The sequence below is a fragment of the Canis lupus genome, chromosome 30 (genome assembly GCF_011100685.1).
Source record: "Canis lupus familiaris isolate Mischka breed German Shepherd chromosome 30, alternate assembly UU_Cfam_GSD_1.0, whole genome shotgun sequence".
Taxonomy (NCBI): Eukaryota; Metazoa; Chordata; class Mammalia; order Carnivora; family Canidae; genus Canis; species Canis lupus.
The window spans coordinates 22,744,902-22,764,041 of record NC_049251.1 but is presented as its reverse complement, the minus strand read 5'-3'; the positions used below and the strand labels follow the sequence as shown (position 1 = coordinate 22,764,041).

Sequence of the window (19,140 nt, the reverse complement as noted above, 5' to 3'; positions counted from 1 at the left end):
CTCAAGTCCATCAAGTTTAAGTTGTAATTTTGTTTTAAGCGAATAAGCATACCTATCTTAAATGATTAACACATCCAAATATGTTCTTTCACAAAACTGAGGAAATGATATTGTCTGTGGATACACACATGCCCCATACACAAACATATTAGAATTTTAAAAATCAAAAGCACATGCCAGTAGAGCTCTTTTAAAAAGAATCATTCTCAATAACATAAAAGAACAAAAATCTATTCTTACATACTCTACAAAAACGAAAATGGTCACTGATTTTAAAAGACTTTGGAGTCTGTACAGACTTGAAGATTTTAAATGGATAATAGGAAGTATAAGTAATTGAAACACAAAAAAGGCACCATCTAAAAGAAATAGTACCTCACAGACATCCTTTAAGAAGGACATTGCATCTTGCAAATGCTCGTGAAGTTGCTGCTCAACTCGATTTTTCTGGCAAAGTCAAGACAGAACAGGAGGCAAAGCACAGGTTAAGATTAACTCCAAAAGAGATGAGGAAATAGCTGATGTGCATGTCAGCATAACATGTTAGTAAAGTTAACGCGGAGACCTGCAAGATCTACTTGTATTAAGGTATGAGAAGGCTGGGATTTAACAGCGAAGTTACAAGGTTAGCATCTAAATAGCACACATTGCTTATATTTGTTTGCAAAATATGAGAGAAGAAGACTTTCCTTTCAACTATTCTGTTAGTCACAGAAAAAGAACTTTTCTATTTGTAACCTGGAATTACTGAATGATATATGACTTAGCATTCCATCAAGTCATCCTTATTATTTTTTTATAATACTTTGTAATTCTGTGGTAAGCAATGAAAAGCCACAGTAGTTTACATTCTATTGCAAATTATTCGCCCTCAATACCCAGACAGGCTCTTTTATTCTGCTGCCTTATTCATTTTGTTAAATAACATTTTTGCTTATACAATTAACACGATACATTTTTTAAAAAAGAAAACATGAGAAGTAACACTTTTCATGACAAATATAATTGATATTATATTTTAAACTTTTAATGGACATGTAATAAATTATATACAGAATAGACACATAAGAAAGAGTAAAATATACCATTTTCCACTGCTGGACTAATTTTCTTGCTTTTACTTGATCTCTGGGCCTTTTTGTTTGTTTCCTCTTTTATGTAAACATAACAATATAGAAGAATTAAACTCTAGATTTATCAAAGAAGCAAAAATCCCATAACTCTATTTTAACACCAGCTGTCCAGAAGCCTGATGTCCCAAAGAACAGATGGCAAAAGGCACACCCAATGTGTCTTATATTGTTAAACTAAATCAGGCCATTTGTTAGCAAAGAATTTGTGTGTAATGCTATCCTACTGTTTTTTTTACTCAAGATTTACTGAAAAAATGTACTCTGCACTGTCAGATAAAAGTGACCTGTTTATTTCTAAGAGGTTCTTACCAGGGAGTGGAGTGAGTTTTCATAACTTGGGGATGAAGGAGCTTGCCCTCCAGGTCTGGGCCACTGACTGGTACCTGTTAAAACAAAACATGAAAAGCACATATACATAACCTTGGTTAAATCGATGATCTTGATAATGTTCTGAAACAAAGGGTAAAGGTGCTCTGTAGTTGTACATAAACTTATGTAAGCATTTTTGTTCAGCCTTCAGCATAGTATTGCCTACTTATAAGCCCAACACATTAGAAAAAAATCTTTTTCATTATTCATACAACAGTATTAGGAGTTTAAAAAAAAGACAAGACTATACTTTAAAAATAACTATTTAAAAAAAAAATAAAAAAAAATAAAAATAACTATTTTTTAAAAATTTGTATTAGTTGGGATGCCTGGGTGGCTCAGTGGTTGAGCCTCTGAGCCTCTTCCCTCAGCTGAGGGAGTGATCCCAGTCCCAGAATTGAGTCCCACATCCAGCTCTCTGTGGGGGCTTGCTTCTCCCTCTGCCTGTGTCTCTGCCTCTCTCTGTGTATCTCTCATGAATAAATAAATAAAATCTTAAAAAAAAAACCTGTATTAGTTTTATTAACTACTTCTGTTATATTTTGTAACAAAAAAAAGCAGAAACAGATCCATAAATACAGAGAACAAATTGGTGGTTGGCAGAGGGGAGGGGCGCAGGAGGAAGGGAAAAGTGAGCGAAGAAGTGGGAGTTATAAACTTGCAGTTATGGAATGAATAAGTCATGGGATGAAAGGTACAGCATAGGGAATATAGTCAGTGGTACTGTAATAGTGTTATATGGTGACAGATGGTAGCCACACTTGCGGTGAGCATATGATAACATATAGAGCTGTCAAACCAGTATGCTGTATACCTGAAATTAATGTAACACTGTCAACTATGCTTCAAAAAACCAAAACCAAAACAACAAAAACTTTTATGGTTTGCATGTTCTTCAGACTTTGTCCAAAAGCACACATTATCTTGAGACGATGTACTTAAAATATACATAACTTAAAATTCTGTTCCTCCCCCCATGGCTTTACATAGTGTTCATGACAATGTTAATAATGACTGTTAATATTCACCGGATTCTCTAGATCATAATTTACTTAACCATCACTATTCCTTCACTATTGGATGTTTTGGCTGCTTTCAGTAGGCTATTATGAATCGTATCTAAATATTTCCATATTGTGAGTGGTAAACATTGTTATTTTCTTTTTGGGAACATGTCTTGAGGATAAATAGCATTTATTTGCAGGCATGGAGCCCAACATGGGGCTTGAACTCAAGATTAAGACCTGAGTTGAAATCAAAGTCAGATGCTTAACTGACTGAGCAACCCAGGTGCCCCAAGGATAAATAGCATTTCTGAATTAAAAGGTATAAACATATTTATGATCCTTAATTCACAAAGCCAAATTACTGTCTAAAGTGTCCTGCTACTTGTGCCATTAAGTTATACACAAATGCACCAATTTCAAATGACTGCAAATGCATTTATCTATTAAACATTTTCCCAGCATAATTTATACCAACACATATTATTTAATTTGGAAAGTATCAGTTTGAGAACTGTTAAAGGTTGTTTGCCCTTCAACTTGCAACATAATAATAGAAAGAAAAAAGAAGTTCAGAGTAGAAAAAATAAAAAGGAAAAAAACTAAAAAAAAAAAAAAAAAAAAAGGAAGGATTAACTCGATGTGTTGGAGAGAATGTAATGTAGTGTTTAAATGGTCTTGTCAAGGTAGCTTTAAAAAAAAAAAGACAACATACTTGATCAAAAATCTTATTTCATGACTGTGCATTTAGAAATAAATTACTTACAGAAAATAATGAAAACCATCCAAAAAAATACGTGTTATTGCTCTTAATAAAAGCTTCAGGGACAGGCAGCCCAGGTGGCTTGGCGGTTTGGCGCCGCCTTCGGCCCAGGGTATGATCCTGGAGACCCAAGATCGAGTCCCATGTCGGGCTCCCTGCATGCAGCCTGCTTCTCCCTCTGCCTGTGTCTGTGCCCCCGCCCTCTTCTGTGTCTCATGAATAAATGAATAAAATCTTAAAAAAAAAAGGTTCAGGGACAACCTGAGTTTTATTAGAAATCCAAAACTGGAGAACTTAAAGGTTTATTTAATTTGTCTCATTTACTGCTAACTGAAGTTTTAGCATTCACCAAATAATGTTGTAGATTATTTGCTACATTCAGAAAACATTGATAAACTTATCACAAACTTATATTATGTCATAACTATTATAGTTCACTTTCACTGAATAAACGGGTAATTCTATTCCCGTCAAACATATATATTTTGCAGGTTAAAAAGTTGGAAAGATTCTTAACCTGATTATCTCTCTCAATTATATGCATGTGATTGCATATAATTTGTGATTATATAAAAAATTTTTGTGATTATATAGAAAATATTTGAATACTAAAACTGTAAGAAAAATGTTAATGTACTTCATCAGATAATTTTTTTTTACTCGTAAGCAAATTACATATCTTGAGGACTATTACAAAGTTTCCTGCTAGACACACAAAGGTAATCCTAATTCAACTACATAAATCATGGACAATCTAAAATTGTGCAAGGAAACAGAAGCTTGTGAACTAACTTATTTAACAAGCAGTATTTAGCAACCAGAGAAATCCAGTAACTGACTACATGAAGAATTCATATAAACAGCATTTCTATTTAGCCTGTACCTCACCACTGATTTTACTGCACTGGTACTTTCCAAGCACAGATGTTGAATTATGAATTTTCTGTGGATAAGAGGTTAATTACAATTCATTTTGAAAAAGACCCCAAATTACTTTGAATGTAGCTTCTTTTAAATGTTTACAATATTTTATTTTTAGACATTTTGTTTCATCTTTTCTATTTCCCTTTGGTGATCAGCCTGTAATAGGACTCTAATCATAAAATTATTTAATCTGTATAGGATATTAATACAAATTTTCTGTTTAAACACCACAGGATTGTTAGTGTGCATCTGGTTGGCAACAGAGGCAATTTCTGTGGTTCTTCAACTAGTTTAGTGTTGAGGAATGAAATGTGCAGAGTTACTTAGATAAGAAATCACTCACAATCGTTATTTTTTTTACACTGATGCGAAGAAATCATATTAAAGTGTATATGCAAAATGGAATTCATTAAACTGGAAAAATACAAATACACTCAAACCTGTTTTGTTTTTATTATGGGACTGGCCTGCCTTAGTGTGACATACTTGGTTAAAACAGAATACTAACGTGCTTAAATCACTGATAACTGTTCGAACTTCATAGCAATGAATGCCAAGTTATATAGTTCATGGACAGAGCTCCTTGAACCCCAGTTAGTCCTTTCAAAAAATTCATGTTATTAGTCACAAAAGGGATGACTGGATAGTTTAGAAGAAGTCAATCCCAGAGCTGATGCTGGCATCTCTATCTCTAGCTTGTCATCATCAACTGTAGCATTATTACACACATATGGAAGAGAATAGGGGATTTCCTACCTTCTTTCTCTGTCACTTGATATCTGGAGTAGACTCACTACTGGATATCTGGATATCTACTCACTTGGGGCTTATCCTTCCTTCTATTATATAAGCACAACCTTGCAACTGTTTTTGTAGCTAACAATTTCTGTAACTGCCTGGGCCTTTTAGGGATCACCCCAAAAAGGACTGTAATAAACTTACCTGCTCTTAAAATTTAATGACCATTTCCCAATAATAAGCTAGCTAGGTGATTAGGAGAATTGAATTATTTGGCTAGAAAATATGGACAGGCTTTCTTTCATCACTAAATTCAAAATTAACCTAGTGTTTCTGATCTGGTCTCACTCTGAATGGAATTTAGAGTTAACTGGTTAATAAATTTAAAGACTAGATACCAACACTTTGAATGGCTGAAAGAAATTCTTAGAATCATTTATCATGCATTTTCTTATTTTGTTAGTTGCCTCCCTTTGTAATCTCACTTTATTTTTTTTAAAGATTTATTTATTTATTTATTTATTTATTTATTTATTTATTTATTTATTTATTTATGATAGAGAGAGAGAGAGAGAGAGAGAGAGAGAGAGACAGAGACACAGGAGGAGGGAGAAGCAGGCTCCATGCCGGGAGCCTGACATGGGACTCGATCCCAGGACTCCAGGATCGCGCTCTGGGCCAAAGGCAGGTGCCAAACTGTTGAGCCACCCAGGGATCCCATAATCTCACTTTAAACTCAAACTTGCATGAGATCTGGGAAAAAAGTTGGATAATCCTTAATGTAGCACTGAGCGCTCTGCTTTCCATAATTTGGCTCTTGCCAACCTTTCCATCTTAGTGTTTCATATGTCCATTCGTGGAGAGTTCATAATCATTCAATCCCATGACTCCAGATGAAGAAGTCATGTGCTTTCTTGCATCTGGATCTTTGTTACACTCTTCCTTTGGACCCAGGAAAGCTCTTTCTCCTTTTTAAGTCCTGTTCTCTTCATGAAGTTTATTCCAACCACTCTAGCTTAAGAGTGAATTCTGACGGTTGTATTTTTATGTGTTTATCTTTTATTTTCTCAGCTAAATTGAAAATCTCCTGAAGTCAGATAAATGCCTAACACCAAACACACTGACAGATGATAAAAATAACTATCTCATTGATTAAACTAGCCAAAACTAAGGAATCTTTTCTTCCCTCTCTTCTCTTCCTCCCTCTTTATTTCTATTGTACATGTTCTCAAGATTGCTACTGAGTATTGCAGTTATTAAACCTTTGTTTATTTATATTCCAAGAGTTAGAAAGGCAAAACATGGTTTTGCTTGTCTGCTTCCCAAGTTCCTTTAGTAAACACACCCTCTTAAATACTTGTGTCCTTTCCCAAATGGACATAGTCATCTCTCTTCCACCTTGCTGCTAGAGCGCTGATTTTGTTCAGAAGGGGGTGGGGTATCTATCTTTTCCTGGTATGAACCAGAAAAGAGTAACTCTATTCTTAGCTCTTGGGTAAATCCTGATGTCTAAGATAAACATGGTGGGTTCCATTTTTGTTATGAGCAGGTATGTTAGGGTCCCAGTGCTGGCCAATGACTCATGAGGGCCAATCTGCTGAAAAGGCTTCTGAAAAAGATTCTTACAATACAAGGCAAAGATGGCCCTTTTTCTTCTAATGAACATGGTTATGTCCACATATGGTATCTTGAATAGCTGAACTTGCCACCACCAGGGTGAGGAAGAACTGCAAAGTAGTAGAGCAGGAGCTCTGACATACTGGTACCCAGGAATTTGCCCTGCTATGGGCTTCTTGTACAAGATAAGCAAGCCCCTTATTATTTAAGCTAGTCAAGACAAGAGATTTTCTTCCTTTTAGCCTAATTCATCCCGACTGATACATGATAACTATCTCAGAAGTGCCTCATAAGCACACTCTAGGTAGAAATAGATGTTCTTGGCCTGAAAAGTTCCTAAGGAAAATAAGTGGAATTTAAACAGGAATGATGGTTGCCTTAGAAGCTGCCTATGTGGCTCTTCACTTGTGTCTGACTGATACTCAGGCATAGAGAAGAGGACAAACGTAGAAAGCACACAGTGGGTAGATTTTTTTTACTCTAGATAACAGGCTACTACCATAAAAGGTACCAAACAATTTCCACGTATTATAATGGAAACTCTGGTTTGCTCCATCTTTTTCATGTGAATAATTTATCACATTATGCTTTCCTTTTTCCTTCTCCCTTTACCTTTCTGCCAATTTAGGGTGTGTGCATATGTCTGTGTGGGGACAGGAAGGAAAATACTAGATACAGGAGATGGGAGAGAAGTGCAACTGCATAAAATCAGTCTTTGATGTGCTGTTTCAGTAGGAATAAAGAAAGAAAGAATTTTTCTTTGAATATGACTGCCGAATTGAATAAGAAGCCTATTAATACCTTCATTAAACACTTCAATAGACCATAGATTTTCATTAATCAGCTGAATCAAAGAGAAAAAAGGGTATCACTCATTAAACATCAAATAAAGATGGAGGAGGAATGTGAGATTTTACTTTGGACCATTATTTTTTGAAAAATGTCTAAGTCTTCCTATTCTCCATTTTAGTGATGTCCCCTCATAAATTCTAAACTCCTCTGCTGCCTGACTTCCCATTCAGTATTAATAAAAACCAAAGGGCAGCCTGGGTGGCTCGGTGGTTTGGTGCTGCCTTCGGCCCAAGGTGTGGTTCTGGAGACCCGGGATTGAGTCCCGCTTTGGGCCTTTTGCATGGAGCCTGCTTCTCCCTCTGACTGTGCCTGTGCCTCTCTCACTCTGTGTGTCTCTCATGAATAAATAAATAAAATCTTTAAAAAAACAAAAAACAAAACAAAAACCAAAGGACACTTTTACAGCTCACTGGGCAGAGGTGAGAAGGTGGGAACACATAGTAAGAACCAATATACTCATCTCTGAGAAAGAGGTAAACAGGCTGTGGCAAAAATGCCACTGATAATTTCAGTAAAACTGTGCCAGAGGGGTGAGTAGGGTTAAAGTTACATCATTCTTCCTGTAATTTCAGCTCTCTGTTAAATAACAACTTTAAGTCAATGGGTCTTTCATAGTCCTGTCTATGCGGGGAACAGCTGTTCAACTTTTACTAGACAGCTGAAGCCACGGTGTCTGAGAAAGTGGCAGAACCCACTAAGAGCTGAAAGCAGCTGCCAGCAGTTCATCATCTCCACACTGGAATGCTTCTTAGCAGTCACAAAGCTAATACACAAAGCACAGGTGATAGCCAGGGCCTTGATATATCAGAAACCCTCAATAAAGCAAAAAGGTTTAACAACAACAACAACAATAACAAAGCCACATGGACTTAATGACATGATCAGAAAAAGAATCATTTCTGAGGTCAAATTCTGGAGGAACAGGACAATTTTTACCCAATTGCCTAATGTCTTTCCCTTAGAACTAATACATTTCTTCTTTAGCATATTTTTTCCTCTGGACACTGCTAAAAAAATATGCTTTAAAATTATAGCTTAATGAATATTAAGCATTTTCCTATAGTTTTATTTATTCCTAATATTAAAAAATTTCTATTTTGAATAATAACAATTGTATTTCAACAAATTTATACTGTAGGATAGTATCAAATGTGGAAAGAAACAGGAAAAAGTAAAACAAATCTGAACCACTTATCTAATTAAAAAATTTCTATTTTGAATAATAACAATTGTATTTCAACAAATTTATACCGTAGGATAGTATCAAATGTAGAAAGAAACAGGAAAAAGTAAAACAAATCTGAACCACTTATCTAACTCTACTAACAATATTTATCCACATTCGTAAAGACTTCTTTTTCTTAGCAAAAAACCCTACATTATTCCTAATGTATGTGTGTGTATATGCATACATACATACACACATATATATGAAATAACAACTTAGTGGACCTAAAAATAAAGACAAACTAGCAGAAAGTTATTCATCTCTGAGTCTTACACGTGGTACATAGCAGAGAACAAGGAAGAAAGAAGTTAGATATACTTCTAAATAGGTTATTTTGATTATTTTCTATGCTACCTTACCAAAAATCTTGATATATCTACTCTATTTTGCTTTCATCACAACTGTCTAGCCTTATTTTTATCTTAATAACTGCTCCTAAAATTTATACTAAATTAAGAATTGGAAAAGAATAATTCAAAACTAGCAAATATTTAAATATTCTCCAAAATGAGTAAGAGGAAGGCTCTGTTTACAAGTTTTCTCAAAACTCAGATAATTTTTTCAAGATTTTATTGGACAATAAACAAAGTTCAAAATTTTCAAAGCAGCCCCACCCATGTTTTTAAGTCAACAGATAAAACAGAAGCCTACCTGTGAGAGGTGAGGGTGATCCAACTGGTGTTGATGGATTTGATGGAAAACTACTGCTGGTATGGTCAGGAGAATAAATCTAACCAGAAAACAAAATATACATGTATCAATATGTGACAACAAAAAATATAAATCCATCTGTATGGAGTTATTTTTATAATCTAAGTTGCCACTCATAAAACTCAGAGCGAAAAACCGGTTTCATCAATTTAGGACTATTACATTAGGCTATGTATAGTTTTATTTATTTTTTTAAAGATTTTATCTATTTATTCATGAGAGACACAGAGGGGGCGAGAGAGGTAGAAACACAGGCAGAGGGAGAAGCAGGCTCCATGCAGGGAGCCCGATGTGGGACTCCATCCTGGGTCTTCAGGATCATGCCCTAGGCCAAAGTCAGGCGCTAAACCGCTGAACCACCCAGGAATCCCAAGGCTATGTATAGTTTTCAAACTAGTATTAAAAAGTATTTAGGAGCACCTGGGTGATTCAGTTGGTTAAGTGTCTGCCTTTGGCTCTGATCATGATCCTGGGATCCTGGGATCAAGCCCCACATTGGGCTCCCTGCACAGTGGGGAGTCTGCTTATCCCTCTGTCCCTGTTTGTTTTTTCTCTCAAAATAAATCAATAAAATCTTAAAAAAAAAAAAAGGTATCATATATTCCAGGGGTGCTTACCTGGCTCAGTGAGTATAGCATGTGACTCTCATGAGTTTGAGCCTCACGTTGGACACAGAGACTACTTAAAAAAAAAAAACCATATGTATTCTAATAATGAGAGGGAAAATAGATCATATTTGTTTATCACTGTAGCTGAAAATTACTTACATTTCTGTTAGAAAAAGAGAATGACTGTAGAATTCACACGTCTAATAAACAATCTTTCTTAAATATATCATCCAAATAAGTGATATCCATTAAAAAAATAATTATCTCCAGAAACTATTATCTTTTGATAAGTCTTACCGTTTAAAAGCCAAAGAAAATAATTTTTTTTTTTTGAAAATAATTTTTTGAAGTAGTTATCCCCTCTCATTTAAAAAGCTCTCAGTCTGATCAATTACATTTTTGCCAAATGATGTATCATATAAAACTGAACTTGTGGTGATGTCTGGGTGGCTCAGTGGTTGGGTGTCTGCCTTTGGCTCAGGGTGTGACCCCGAGGTTCTGGAATCGAGTCCCACATTGGGCTCCTGGCATGAAGCCTGTTTCTCCTCTCTCTGTGTATGTCTCTGCCTCTCTCTGTGTCTCTCATGAATAAGTAAATAAAATATGTAAACAAAAACAAAAACAAAAAAAGAAAAACTGAACCTGTGTCCAAAGGGTTTATTTTGTCACCCTTGAGGAAGAAACCCTAAAAGTCTCTCAGATAATATTCCCAAAATGATTTGTTGATTTTACCTCCTAAGAGGTCCATTTCTTTCTTTCATTCATTCATTCATTCATTCATTCATTCATTGAGAGAAAACACAGGGGAGGTGGCAGGAACTGAGGAGGAGGGGCAGAGGGAGTGAAGGATCTTAGGTAGGCTCCATGTTCAGCACAGAGCCACACATGGGCTCAACATGGACTTGATGTCACTACCCTGTGATCATGAGCTGAGCTGAAATCAAGAGTTAGATGCTTAACCCACTGAGCCACCCAGGCACCACTAAGAGAACCATTTAAAAAAAGTATAAGATCTAGATGCATAAATTTTGGTATTTTGGCTGAAAATTTTGTTGAAATTTTTTGTATTTATTTCATATTGCTAAAACATTGTGACAGACAATAGTGACAAGTTTACCCAATTAACCATTAAATATTTTAAAGGTCTCTTTAAGTACTAAGAGTTCCTAGGAAGTTTTCTCTAGGACAATTCTATTTTTATAATGAGCATAATAAACCATCCTCACATCTCAGTACTTAACTTAGGGCAGAACAATTCAACTTATGTGGATGAACTGTGGTCAAACATTTTAAAAAGGAAAACTACTTGTGGGTGAAAGGAGTCATCCGATAAAAATACCCTTGCTCTGAATAAGCTTAGAGCTCTAACGAATTTAAAGAGACCCAAATTATGGCCAAGAAGGGGGTCTCAGCATTGGTTTTAAAGACAACATAATATGCTGAAAAAGCCAGATATTGGGACAGGCTTATTTAAAACAGAATTCCACAAATCATAATCATTAAACACAACAGCTTCTATTTTTTTAAAAAGAAGCAAGCACTGATTGAATTGCAACCAGCCAGAAAGCCTATTTTCCTTTGACTATGAAGGGATATACTATACCTACCTCAAAGAAAATAACACCAATTTGTATAATGTTACTAAATTCTAATTGTAAATGCCTTTAATCACCAACTCTCTCCAAACAGCCAGATCTAGAAATTGTATATTCAAGTTAAAAAGCCATTTTGGAAAAGCAAAACTATGGAGACTTCAAAAGATATTACGGAAGGACTTAGTAACAGGGAGGGTAGCATGTTGTATTAAGATCAATACTGTTGGTCTTAAAGTTGTTACCTTTTAAAAAATCAGGATGCACATATGAAAATTAGCTAAAGGTCACAGTTTGGTTCTTAGTGGGCTGCATACAGAAAATGATTTAAACCATAAACATATCCCTTTACTTTCATAAATCACTATTTCTCACATTCAAGATTCAAATAATCATAATTTTTAGGAACTGATATTAACTTTTATGCAATATGTCTTAACTATAATATTGGTAAGGCAGGGAGGAGTTGATAACATTGAGGGTGAGAAAAGTTTCAGGTTCATGCAAAACTTCTGATTACCATCAAGTAGACCCAACTCACTGAAAAGATTAATAGCATGATAGCAGTGGAGAAACAGCATTGCATCTCCAACACACCGTCCTGGTTTCGTTGTGTTTCTTCATAGTGTTTATAATGATCCTTCACTGCTTAAACTTGTTTACTTGTTTTATTACTGTCTCTTACCTTTTCCCCCAATAAAATGTATGCTCCAGAAGAGCTAGGATTTTGTTTCATTCAGACAGAATCTGAATTATACAGTATTTGCAGGAGCTTCAGATTCTACAACAGTGCTGGTAAATATATACTTGTTGAAGGAATGAATATTATCCTTGTGAGAAGTTACTATTTGAGTATTTCTTTTAAATCACTGGATCTAATTAATTATGTAGGCTCTGTCGCTCTTTCATGCTGCCAGTTTCTTTTTTTAAAAATTTATTAGAGCATTTGATGTTTTTTTAAAAAATGATTTTATTTATTTATTCATGGGAGAGAGACAGACAGACAGACAGAGGGAGAAGCAGGCTCCATGTAGGAGCCTGACGTGGGACTAGATCCCGGGTCTCCAGGATCATGCCCTGGGCTGAAGGCGGCACTAAACCGCTGAACCACCCAGGCTGCCCATCATGCTGCCAATTTCTTAATGTAGGTTTCCCTCAGAGCTCTAGTCTCAGTTTTCTTTTCTATTTACCTGTGTTTTATCCCTCAGTAATGGAACTTTTGAAAGTATCAACTATGACATCTCTATGAATGACTACTAAGTTGACAGTTCTTTTTTTTTTTTTTAAGTTGACATTTCTATCCTCATACTGGTTGCTGGACCTCTCTGTCTGGACATACTCTTTCATTTCAAGCTCAATGTGTCAAGCCAAACTTTGCATTACTGCTCCAAGCTTCCTACTCCTCCCTTCATCACTCTTCTGTTTCCTCTACTTCAGTACCAGCATTCTCATGGCCACCAAATCCACTCTCTCCCCGCTACCAGCCCCCTCCACCCTTCCCACCACAGACTCCAATACCTGCAATTCTCTTGTTTCTGAGATAGGAACATATCCTTCTCACCGCTGTGACACTACTTTAGACCTTTATTAGAACTATGGATGGATTACTTAAGTCTTTACATTTCTAGTTACTCCCTGCTCCTTCACGCCATACATAATTGCCTGAGTTATTGTCCCTAACCAGTTTTAAACAGTAAAATCTGACATATTGTTTCCTGCTGCCTACTAAACAGAATGACATTTGACGTCTTTCATAATCTGTCACAGAAATATCTTTTTACCTTATAACCTACTTATAACCTTATGTATCCTATAATCCAAACAAAACATATATATTTTTTTCATTTTCTGAATATGGCTTCTCCTTTCAAAACGTCTATTTCTTAATTTCTCCCTGATGGAATTCTACACCAGATGACAGTCCAGATCAAATGTCACCTCCCCACTTATACTCATCTTCACCTCCTTTATACTTAGAATAACTATACTTTTCCTGAGTCTTTTACTTTACAGTATGCTGTACGTTTTCATTTTTTGTATACTTGTCATATCATCTCTCCTTGACTGTAAGCTCTCTGAAAGCAGAAACCATGTAATGTTTTACACGGAATCCATCATTGCCTATCACTGCCTTATATAAGTAGGTGCTGAATATTTAAAAAAAATTGGAAGTAAAATGCACTTGAAATTTGCTATACTTTTTGATAAAAATCAAGACTCAGTAAATGGTATTTTTCTTAATATTTATGTAATGGAGTTCAGTAACAGAAATACCAAAGGGGGCTAAAAGATCCTGTTATAAAGCTGAATTCACTTATAAATCAGTTTTATGGTATAAGTTTTGAGAATAATGATATGGTGATGTTCCATTATTTCTGAGAATTAGTGTAGATGTATTAAGCAGTCCATATTGTTCGGCAGGCATGGGTTTTTGAAGGTATAAGTAGACTACCAAGACAATCAATTGTGGGCTTTAAAAAATCATTATAAAAACACATATCAGGGATCCCTGGGTGGCGCAGCGGTTTAGCGCCTGCCTTTGGCCCAGGGTGTGATCCTGGAGACCCGGGATCGAATCCCACGTCGGGCTCCCGGTGCATGGAGCCTGCTTCTCTCTCTGCCTGTGTCTCTGCCCCTCTCTCTCTCTCTGTGACTATCATAAATTAAAAAAAAAAAAAAAAAATTTAGAAAAAAAAATAAAAAAATAAAAAAAAATAAAAACACATATCAAATATAAAATGTATCAAGTATAAAAATATATAATTTTCATTTTTTTTCTTTCTTTTTTTTTATTTAAATTTTTTATTTATTTATGATAGTCACACACACACAGAGAGAGAGAGGCAGAGGGAGAAGCAGGCTCCATGCACCGGGAGCCTGATGTGGGACTCGATCCCAGGTCTCCAGGATCACGCCCTGGGCCAAAGGCAGGCACTAAACCGCAGCACCACCCAGGGTTCCCTCATTTTTTTTTTTCAAAAGCAGCTTCTCCAATTGTATAATAAAAGGCATTTTCTCCACTCACCCATCACACTGTCTAGTTCTCCTTTTCCCTAAATTAAAGTGATGACAAACAAATTGTTATTAATACCTTTCCCTGAACTGACAGCCTGGCAAAGTACAGGACTTTTTCTTGTACCTTCTACTTTCATAGAGTGGATATGTGGAGAGGAGGAGCAACGCTACATTAAAAAAACAAAACAAAACAGGATAATACAGCCTTTTAGATCACAGATTATTTCATTAAAGTTCACCTCTGTATGTTTATTCTATCACCAAACCACATACAAATTATACTTGTTCTATAGAAATTGTTACCTTAAGAAATTCTAAAATTAGACTTTGACAAAGAACATTCTAAATCAGGATTTTATTACTTTTTATACTTTCTGACCTTAAAGAACTCCTACACTGATGTTTGAAAAAAAAAAAGAAAAGTCAGTCACTTTAAAAATGGTGATGGGAGTGATTTAGAATGTAAAGCATAAACACAAAGTAAGAACTCATTCTGCATGCAGTCCATGGTCCTCATACTGTTAAATGACCAATGATGAATAACTCCCAATACCTTCTGCCAGGCTTAAACGGTAATATGCCTCATTTTACTGCAACAAATGAGGCTCCTCCTCCTATCAGTCATGGTCCATTCCAATCAGCAGGGTGCCAATAAGCCAGAAGCTAATGAAAAGGGCCTCAGACAAAAAAGAAACAATGGAGGGCTCCCAAGCCCAACCTTGGAACTGTGAGCCCAATTTTTTAAACACTACAGTGCACATTTCAGTTAATCTTTATTATGCTAATGTTATTGAGTCTAAGGAACAAAGAAACTTATTTCATGAATTACTTTTAAACGTCAACTTCCCTGAATTTTCTTTTCTTTTGTCAGAGACTACTGACCATTTAACTATCCAGATTAACACACACACACACACACACACACACACACACACACACGCACGCGTGCGCATGCACACACACACACTCTCTCACTCTCCCTCTTTTTCTCTTTGCTCGGAGGTAGAAATCAAAACATAAATTATCACAAAGAAGTCTGATATAATCAACAAAGTTAAACAGTCCTCTTGTTTGATCTCCTCTAAATTAAAGACCAAGTGTTTTGATATGGTATTAGGCACTGAAATAAACCAGATGTTTCTTCCTCTACATAACTCTCCATGGGCACAATCTTAAAGGGTTATTGTCTGGCAAATGTTCAGGGAAACACATTAGAAATGGCACGAATACCCAGATTTTCCTTTCCTTCTATCTACCCTAGTTTATTATCTAAACTAATGCATAATCCACAGGGCTTTGGGAACTTTGTGTAAATACTTTCATGTACAATTCTCTTTCTAGCTATCCTGAGATTAAGACCACAATTATCCCGGCTTAAACCTAAAATAAAGGAACCTTTGCAAATGCATTATCTGGCCTTACATGTTTAATCACAGTATTCTGTGTGCTCTTTAATACCTAAACTAAAGAACAAAGGTTGTACCCTGTGATGTTTCACACATGAAAGACCTTCTAAGACATGTATCAGACGACTGGGAAGCTAGAAATAACTACGAATGACAACAGCATAGTGTTTTTTCCATCTAAAAGTAGATGCTTTATTAAAAATGTCATATTCTAAGAACTTAAAATTTCAAAGTATTTATGGTCACCATTTCCAAAGATCCATAATACCTAACATAAAATTCTGATATGCATGTTAGATTCTCAAATGTAATCCTCAGAAAATTCCTTCTCCTCATCTCTTCTAATCCTTCCTACTCCCCATGTAATGTTTTTGTTTTTCAGTACGTTCTGTGAGCACTAAAGTAAATGTAAGTCTGTAATGGAAGTTAGAGAAAGAATGTACTTTGGGGAGGTGTCTGGCGGGGAGGGGGCAGCAGATGGGTTGAAGGAAGGGATTTCAAGTGTGCAGACTATGGCATGCAGTGATGGAGCAGATGGAATGCATCACCATCAGCTATGACAGAAATGATTTATGGAATGACCTGGCTGCTCCTGCCTAGTAACAACATAGGATGACAGAGCTGAGTTTCTATGACAACCAAAGCCCACCCACTAACTAGATTAAACATTCTTGCCTGGCTTCCACTCATAGAGAATTTGGATGTTTTTTTCCCCCCTAATGCCAACTGGTTTGGCTAGTATGCTGGTCATAATATGGGAAAAAAGTCAGCTAGAAGAAGGGGAACTGAAAGGGAGCTTGAAGGACAACCACTGAGAGAACATTACGTATTCTTCCCTGCCTACCTGCCAAGGTTTCTTTACAGAAGTTTTCCTTGCATAAAATAAACAAAAGACCTATGAGGAAAAAAAAGCCCCCAAAATGTAGGTTGTATTTTTTAAAGTTGACTAGAATTCAAAGTTCAATGTTATCTGTCCTCCTACATGTGAAATACCTGCTACCAGATTCTTTCAGAATCCACAGAAAATATGGCAAGCCAATCAAATTCTTGGGAGGCCCTGAGATTTAATATTGTAGAAAAACTTTATTTCTAAGCAGATAGTTTTCATCAGGTGGGAATAAATCCAGAAAAAGCAGGACCATTTCCTTTAATCCTTATCAACACCTTGTGAAACTGCAGTCACTGTAGCATTTCTCTTTCTGGAGTAACAGTAGTGAAAAAGACAGTTGGATCCAGGTTCTTACCTAATATATATGGGCTTTATCCTTCCTAGCTTGGTGATCCCTAGGACAAACTACTTAATCTTTCTGAGCTGAAGTTATTTAACCTTTTAAACTTTAGTTCCTCATCTGTAATGTGAGGATAATAATACCAACCTCACAGGGTTTTCTTGAGGATTAAATGAAACAAAGCATGTAAATGCTTAGTATAATGCCTAGTACCCAGTAAACATTCAAATTATAGCTGATATTTTTGTGAGCTTTGTTCTTATCTTCACTATTTTTGTCATATGATGCAAGACTGAATTTGACAACCATTTACTGAGCTCCATTTTTTGTGAGGTGCTCCACTATGTGGTCGTTGAGTTTGCCTTGGCTTCATTACTCAAGAAACTTGTACTGGGATGCAGAGAAAGGTTTATTTACAGAAACTATATACAAAGAGGTTTATCTCCTTCTTAAATGTTCAATGGCTGCTTCCTCTACTCACATATTAAGTGGTCTGCCTTCCCCAGGAATAACAGTAAATGTGTCTGATAGAGTTAACTGCACTTTATAGAAAATGTAAGACAACTCTGTGAGAATTCTGAGAGGCATACCATTCAAGGAGAAACAAAAAAAACAAAAGAAAGAAAAAGCCTAAGGAGAAATTCAGAAAGTACAAGGCAGAAATGCCTCTCTTAAATAATTAGATTTGGAGTCTTTGTGAATTACTGGTAAATGCTCTCCCAAAAGAATTCCAAAAGAAGGGATTTCAGTTTTATTTAATTTATTTTATTTTTTTTAAGGTTTTATTTATTTATTCATGAGAGACAGAGAGAGAGAGAGAGAGAGAGAGAGGCAGGCAGAGACACAGGCAGAGGGAGAAGCAGGCTCCATGCAGGGAGCCCTATGTGGGACTTGATCCCCGGGCCTCAGGATCACGCCCTGGGCCAAAGGCAGGCACTAAACCACTGGGCCACCGGGGCTGCCCAGATATTTCAGTTTTAATGTTTTAAGGATCAGCTATTAAAACAATCATTGCTTTGTCATTAATGTCCTGATGTGATATAAATTAGCTGCTCAAGAAAATACTATGGGATTCCTTCAAATCAGTTTTACTCATGTTAGCATGTGTTCTTCAATGAATCTGGCTTTTTTGGGGAAGACTCTCCTTTCCTATTTCTTGAATCAGTTGCAGATGATTATTCTTCCTTTTAAAAAATATGCAAAATACTTTCTTCCTTGGAAAAATTTCCTATGAACACACTTTCTTCTGTGGACCAAAAGAATAACTGAGTTGTCTTTCTTGGTTCCATCCGACTTACATGGGCAATTCACTAAGTGTTTATTTAAAACCAATACATAAATTTAACAATCTCAGTAATTTTTGCTTTCGATCTAAAAATTCACAAATTTCTCTTCTATCTACATCTGTTTCATTAAATCAAAGACGTATTTAAATTGAATTTAGAAGGACAGGGTCTTGTGGGAGTGGGGTGAGAAGGTGTTCTCCTGATTTATTTTTAAGGGCAGCAAGAATCAATACAAACCGAGAAGAGTTCTAAATGAGATATGAAGTTGATTGTGTTGTAACTACACCCTTTAACTATGGCATGTACTGTCAACAAAATATAGCCACTGCACTCAGTACCATAAAATTCATTTAGCAGAATAGGTAAAATCAATACTCACAGATGCCAAAGCCTTTCCAAGTGCATCACCTGTCTGTGAGCTTCCAGCAGCAGTCCCTCTGGTTCCTGGATATTTCAGGTAGAAAACAAATGAAGAATTTTAGCAGGTAGGCATGCCTTTTTTTTTTTTTTTTTGCATTCTGCCATGATTTCAAGAGTGCTCTCTACCATTATTTCACACACTGTCACGATAAATCAGCACATATTGTGTATGTGTTACACTTAAGTTAAAGATGAGTTCCTTACCAGTTTCTACATTAATGAAAATTAAATAGTTTTTCTTCCTT

At 35.9% G+C, this 19,140-nt stretch overlaps 1 protein-coding gene across 14 annotated transcripts in view; it reads right to left on the bottom strand.

The window, feature by feature from the left end:
- The window catches only part of TCF12 (transcription factor 12), a 374,750-nt gene that overhangs the window by 27,177 nt on the left and 328,433 nt on the right, over positions 1-19,140 (bottom strand). For 8 of the 14 annotated variants that reach the window (XM_038580520.1, XM_038580518.1, XM_038580521.1 and 5 more), the window contains 4 exons: positions 18,855-18,919; positions 9,280-9,358; positions 1,443-1,516; positions 376-447 (listed from right to left, as the gene is read on the bottom strand). In XM_038580520.1, coding sequence (XP_038436448.1) covers positions 376-447; positions 1,443-1,516; positions 9,280-9,358; positions 18,855-18,919 — 290 coding nt within the window. The remainder of the gene's footprint in view (positions 1-375; positions 448-1,442; positions 1,517-9,279; positions 9,359-18,854; positions 18,920-19,140) is intronic. The other 6 variants (XM_038580524.1, XM_038580526.1, XM_038580525.1 and 3 more) reach the window with 1 other exon arrangement.